The 6,041-nt window shown below is 68.6% G+C and overlaps 2 protein-coding genes across 3 annotated transcripts in view; both read right to left on the bottom strand.

Annotated features, from left to right (window-relative positions):
• IP6K1 (inositol hexakisphosphate kinase 1) overlaps positions 1-550 on the bottom strand; it is a 35,688-nt gene extending 35,138 nt beyond the window's left edge. For both annotated transcript variants that reach the window (XM_021409867.1, XM_021409863.1), the window contains exon 1: positions 14-550. The gene's annotated coding sequence lies outside the window, so the exon portion shown is untranslated. The remainder of the gene's footprint in view (positions 1-13) is intronic.
• On the bottom strand, positions 582-5,552 carry CDHR4 (cadherin related family member 4). Its single transcript, XM_021409856.1, is given in 18 exon segments — positions 582-719; positions 796-914; positions 1,482-1,517; positions 1,591-1,730; positions 1,802-2,004; positions 2,081-2,225; positions 2,362-2,501; positions 2,576-2,791; positions 3,032-3,134; positions 3,256-3,406; positions 3,484-3,649; positions 3,737-3,873; positions 3,944-4,047; positions 4,584-4,679; positions 4,749-4,997; positions 5,067-5,308; positions 5,425-5,503; positions 5,505-5,552. Coding segments are annotated over 18 exon segments (2,430 nt in total). The 3' UTR covers positions 582-663.

A 6,041-nucleotide genomic window follows, 5' to 3' on the forward strand; every position in this document is an offset into this window, starting at 1 on the left:
CCGCCGCGCTCACCGGGGCGGCTCCGCCTGCCCGGCCGGGGGCTGGCAACCCCGAGCCCCCAGCGCCGCCGCCCGCTCCCCGCCGTTCGAATCAACAACAAGATGGCGGCCGCTGAGGGGGCGGGGCCCCGGCGCGCGCCGTCATAGCAACCGCGCCGTCCAACGCCCGCCCCTCCGCGCCCTGCGGCAATCAGCAGCCGAGCCCCTCCTGTCGGGAGCGATACGGTCACGCTGATAGGCCGATGCCGACGTCACTCAAACATAAATCCGCCCCGCCCCTTTTCGTGCACGGACCGCCTCCGGATGGCCGCGCACGTTAGGCACGCGTGACCCCGCCCGATGGCCCGCCTCCCCGCGGGCTGCGCCGTCTCATTGGCCACCGGGAGGAGGACGCTGGACCAATGGGCACGGCGGAGCGAGCGCGGGCCGCGGTCCTGCCCGGCTGAGGCGGGGCGGTGTGAGCGTCCCCGCGGCCACGGCCCGAGGAGCGGAGCGGTCCCGGGGGAGCGCGTCCCTCACGGCCCCAGTGAACCCCCCCGTCCCACCCCGCGGCAGTCACAGCGCAGCGCAGCCTCGTGCACCGTTTAATGGCTGAGCCCCACGCGGGGCCGTGGAGATGCCGTGCCCGGCGGGCGCGCGGGATCCCCGTCCCGCGTGGGGGGCTCAGATCCAGCGCCGTGCCCCGGTGACGCTGCTGAACAGATAGTCCCGGCCGGTCCCTGCGGGGGGGGGGAGGGGAGCAGCGCTCAGCCCCGTGCCCGCGGCCCCGCCCCCTCAGCCGGGCACGGCGCTCACATGGGTCCTGCGCGCGGCCGTCGAAGGGCCGCCGTGCCGAGAGCCGGGACGGGCTGCGGGCGGGCGGGCGGCCCCGCTCCTCCTCGTGGACGCCGCTCTGCGCCGCCGCGTCCCGGGAGCTGCGGGGGAAGAGGGGCCGAGGGGAGGGCAACCTCACCCGGGAGCGTGGGTCGCGCCTCCGAGCCGCGGCTGTCGCCCAGAGGCTGCGGCCGCGCTCCCGGCGCTGCGCCCGCCCGTGAGGCCGCGTAGCGCTGGGTGCCGTGGCTGCAGGCGGCTGTTGCCCTTCCGAGGGCCGATGCTCCTACTCCTCGCTGTGCGGGTGCCTGGCGTGGGCTGGGCTGACTCCGGTGCCGCTCGGACTCTCCCTCCACAGCCTCTCCCTGTTGTCACCCCTTCCTCCAGCCGGCGCCCGGAACAACCCCCACACTGCGCCGTGCCACCCCGCGTGGTTTCTGCCCCCAGCCTGGCTGCCGGCACGGCTGTTCCCCGGTAAAACCGCCGTGCTTGTGCTCGTTGCTCTGCGCCCTCACCCTCAGACAGAGGCTGCTCTTCAGAGCAGCAGCCTGGGGACATCAACACCCCCCCCCCCCCAGCCGTGGGCTCAGACGTGAACCCCCCCCGGTGCCACATCTCCCCACGAGGCTGCAGGGATGCAACAGGAGACTTTGCCACCGCTCAGCACCCACCTCTCTCTCAGGAGCACCTTGCTGGGGTTTCGGCTTCTGCGGGAGGAGCAGAAAGCGGCCCTGAGCCCCCTCCTCACCGTGCCGTGCCACGCCGCAGGCTGGGGCTCACCTGCGCAGCACATTATGTGCCACACAGCACAGGCTGGCCAGGAGCAGGACGCCGGTTGCAGTCAGCACGGCCACAAACCAGGCTGGTGGGAGCCAGGCCAGCTCCGTCCGCCAGACCACCAGCGGCTCCTTCTGCTGCACCTGCAGAGGTGGAGGTGAAGGGCCAGGCGATGTCCTGGCCGGAGGCACCCAGGCCATGGGATGCTGCTCACCATGTGCAGGGCGGTGGTGCTGGGCGGTGCTGGGGTGCTGCGGGGTGTGACGTGCACCACCAGCGCCAGCACGGTGCTGCGGCGGGGGGACCCAGTGCCACCCCACACCTCCACCAGCAGCACGAAGGTGCGGGGCTCGGCCAGGCCACTGGGGATGTAGGAGAGCATGCTCCCCTCCTGCCGAAAGTGCCCTTCCTCATTGCCTGCATGGGAGTGTCTACTCAGTGCCCTGGCCGTGGTGCAGAGACCTTGGAGTCACAGCGCTTGGCTGCTCCTCACCTCCGATAATGGCATAGGACAGCATGGTGCCCTCAGGGTCTCCACGACACACCAGGCGTGTGACAGGCTGCCGGCTGCCTGTTCCAGCCGTGATCCGCAGCTCCTGCACCTCCGGGTTGCACAGCGGCGCCCGCTCGGGCACAGCCTGCCGGGAGCGGAGGTGGCTCAGCTCCATCCCGCCCGGTCCCCGTGGGTGCCTCCAGCCCAGAGCTACCCCTGGGGCGGCCGCGGGGACGCAGCACGGCGCCTGGACTGGTGGCACCCCGGCGTCATGCTCACACCTGCAGGCGCACGGCCACGTCGCACAGGCGGCTCCGCCGGTTCGCCGGGTCCTGGTCGTTGTGGGTGTCCGTCAGCCGCACCGTCAGCCGGTAGCCAGCACGCCGCGGGGGGCCGAGGGGCCCCACCACGCGGATCTCACCTGTGAGGTCATGTGAGCTGCCGGGCACCCATGGGTGCCTGGGGTGTGGGGTAGGGGAAGGGCTGGGCACTCACCAGTGCGTGCATCGATGGAGAAGGGCTGTGCGGGGCCAGAGCCCCCCTCCAGGCTGTACTCGAGGCTGTTCGGCGGGCGGTCACGGTCAGTGCCGACCACGCGCCCCACGATGCTGCCAAAAGGCGCCGTCTCCGGCACGGTGAAGATGATGCCATAGGGGCATTCCGGTGTGAATTCATTGACAGGTATCACCGTCACGAGCACGGGCACGCGGGCTGTGCAGCACACAGCAGCTCAGCTGCACTGGCACCATCCCATGGCCCACACTGCGCTGGGCATGCACCATGGGGACACTGGGATGGTGCCACGTGGGTGCCCCCGGGGTTGGGCATCACTGGGGCCACAGGAGAGGAGCACTTTCTCCGCTGTTTGTTTGTTGGTTTGGGGGTCCAAAAGGAGCTTTGCATATCTCTACCTTGACCTCCCCCCAGGGCGCAGGGAACATAGGCACTCACTGCTCCTCAGGGGCTGTCCCCCGGCTGTCACCACGATGGTGGCTGTCAGCTGTAAGCCCACAGGATCCATTGCCTCAGTGTCATAGTCCAGGGTGGTGTTGACCTGCCGAGCCACGGTGTCCTGCAGTGCTCAGTGTCCCCCAGAGCCACAGCCTGGCACACTGCTGGGTGCTGGAGGGACCCTGCTCCCTCAGTGGGGGCTCACCAGCCCTGGCCCCACTCACCTGCAGCTGTGGCCCCTCCATGTGGAAGTGGGAGCGAGAGCCTGGTGGCCCCTCCAGCGTGTAACGCAGGGACCCCTCATCACCAGCAGGGTCGGTGCACCTCAGTGTCACCAGTGTGGTGCCAGGGGACACTGTCTCACGCACCTGTGACCTGTGTGGGAGTGGCTGGCTGCTCAGCTCCACTTCCCAGGCACGGTGGAGCACCCCCTCAAAACCCTCGAACCATACATGTAGAGGGCCGGCACACAGGACGGTGCCCGCCGGTCTGTCCCCTGCACGGTGACATTGAGCACGGTGGTGTCCCGGTCAGTGGGCTGCAGCGCGTTGTACGCCTGGACGAGCAGGTGCGCGCTGGCCACTTCCAGCCGGCACGTGCTGCGGATCTCGCCTGTCACTGTGGGAGGTGGGAGGGGGCACAGCATTGTGCCAAGCACAGGGGTGGGGACAGGGCAGCCGTGGGGACCCCCCCCACCACGCTCACTTTCATCGATGGTGAAGAGCGCTGGCGATGTGGGAGCGAGGATGGCGTAGTGGACGTTGTCCCCGCTGGCGCGGACCTGCGTGACCACTTCCAAGGGGCCGATGCCCTCCGGCACCATCACGTCCTGCTGCGGCGCACTGCGGGCACAGTGGGCAGCGTGGCACAGCCTGGTGCCACCAGCACTGTCACCCACCCGGCCTCACTCACAGGATGGTGACACGGGGACGGTGTGATGGCAGCACTTCCACTGTCACGGCCCCGCTGCAGTTCTGCCCGTGCCGGTCCATCACCTCGATCTCCAGCCTGAACCTCTGCGGGCAGCACCGGGGTGGCTGTGAGACAGCCAGGAGTGGCACCGCCAACAGGGATAGGAACGGAGATGGGGACAGGGATGAGGAGTGGGATGGGGATGGATTTGGAGATGGAGTTGAGGACAGGGATAGGATGGAGGAAAGGATGGAAATGGGGATGGGGTCAACAATGAGAAGGAGACAGGGAGAGGGATGGGGAAGGAAACAGGCAGCATGGGGACAGGGATAGAGGCAAAGGCTGGGGGTGGAGACGGCCATGAATAGGGCTTGGGTTAGGAATAGGAATGACAATAGGGATGAAGATGAGGATGAGAAGACTGGCATGGGGACGGCAATAGGAACAGGGATGAGGATGGAGTCAGGGATGCAAATAGGGGCAGGGATGGGACACAGAAGGGGATAGAGCCGGGGACGGGGACAGGGATAGGAGAGCTGGAGCACTCCCAGGGCCTGCCTCGGGGGGAGCAGGACACAGAGCTGTGTGCGGTGCCAGGGAGGGCGGTGACAGTGCTGCCAGGGTGGGGCCTCGTGCCCACCTGGGTGTCCTTGCTGGGACTGAAGCCGCCATCAGGCGCCAGCACCAGGCCCTGATGGGTCAGTGTGAGTGGTGTGCCACTGTTTCTGAGCTGGAACTGCAGGAGGAGAGATCGAACCCCATCCCTGTGCCTGAGGCTGCGGGACACGGGGCAGCTGGCACTCACCATCAGCCCACCCAGTGGCTGCGCCTGCACCGCATACAGGGGTGCCCGGGGTGCCACGTCTGCTGGCACCTGCACCACGTCCCCACCGGTGCTGGCAAACGGGGTCCCGCAGCGCAGCGCCTGTCCCGATGTCACCCGCACAAACAGCCACCTTGTCACCTCCTGCTCGCCAGGACAGGCAGCACGCAGCATCAGCGCGTACCAGTTCACCCGGTGGGCGTCGAGCTCTGCGCCAGCACGCAGTGTCACCTGTGTGGGGACACGCTGCTCAGCAGGGTGCTGTGTACTCCAGCCTCGCTCCCTGCCCCCCAGCTGTACCTCTGCCCTAAAGGTGGAAGCGGGCACGCCGTCGGCGCTGATCGCAATGGGGTTGAAGGGGTGGCCAGGATCAGTGTTGCGCAGGGTGACATTGGAACCCGTGGGGACGCCGGACTCGACGCGCTCCAGCGTGACCTGGGGGCTGCTGCTGGCGTTGCTGCAGGACACAGCCACCTCGGCCACGCGGGCGCCCGGTGCAGCGTCCTCACTCAGCATCACTATGCGCGGCAGGTCGGGCAGGGCTGGAGGGACACCCCGGGGCTGGCCTCGTGTGGCCATTGCCACCAGCAGCCCACACGGCCGTGTCAGGGAACTGGGTCCTGTCCCTTGTCCCCACAGGCGTACGGGTGGCTCTTACCTGCTGACTGTACAAAGGTCCCTGCAAAGAGCAGAGTATCCCCGCAGTGTCCCAAGGATGCCCCAGAGATGTCCCCAAGATACCCCACTGGTGTCCCAGACTCTGAAGCTGCCACCCCCTGTGCCCATCCTGGGGTTGGCACCCGGGGGCAGCCAGGGGACCTCGTTCCCTGTCCCTCTTTTTTTCGGTCCTTTGGGTGCAGCTGAGCTCCAGGGTGCCTACCTGGGGCTCGGAGGAGGAGGAGGAGGAAGGTGAGGTGTCCGTACGTGCCCATGGCTTGGCAGCTGTTTGGGACAAGCCAGAGCGCGTTGCCACGGGTGTCGGGCACCACCCACGCCCGGCGTCACGCCGGTCACCGCGGCTCCCAGCCCAGCCCCGGGGCGGGGGGGGTGGGGGGGGGTCAGGTCACGGCCCCGCAGCGGCCGCCGATCCACGCCGCGCTCTCGGAACCGGCAGAATTACCGGGCGGCTAATTGTAACCGTTCATTAGCAAACCAGAGCGGCTATTAGCTGGCAATTAACAGGCGCTGGCGGAGCGCGGGCGGGCGGGCGGCGGGTCTCCGCTCCCCTCCCGCTCGGAGCCCGGCGCCCGTAACGGGGCCGCCTCGCCCCGCGGG

This window comes from Numida meleagris, chromosome 11 (genome assembly GCF_002078875.1).
Source record: "Numida meleagris isolate 19003 breed g44 Domestic line chromosome 11, NumMel1.0, whole genome shotgun sequence".
NCBI lineage: Eukaryota > Metazoa > Chordata > Aves > Galliformes > Numididae > Numida > Numida meleagris.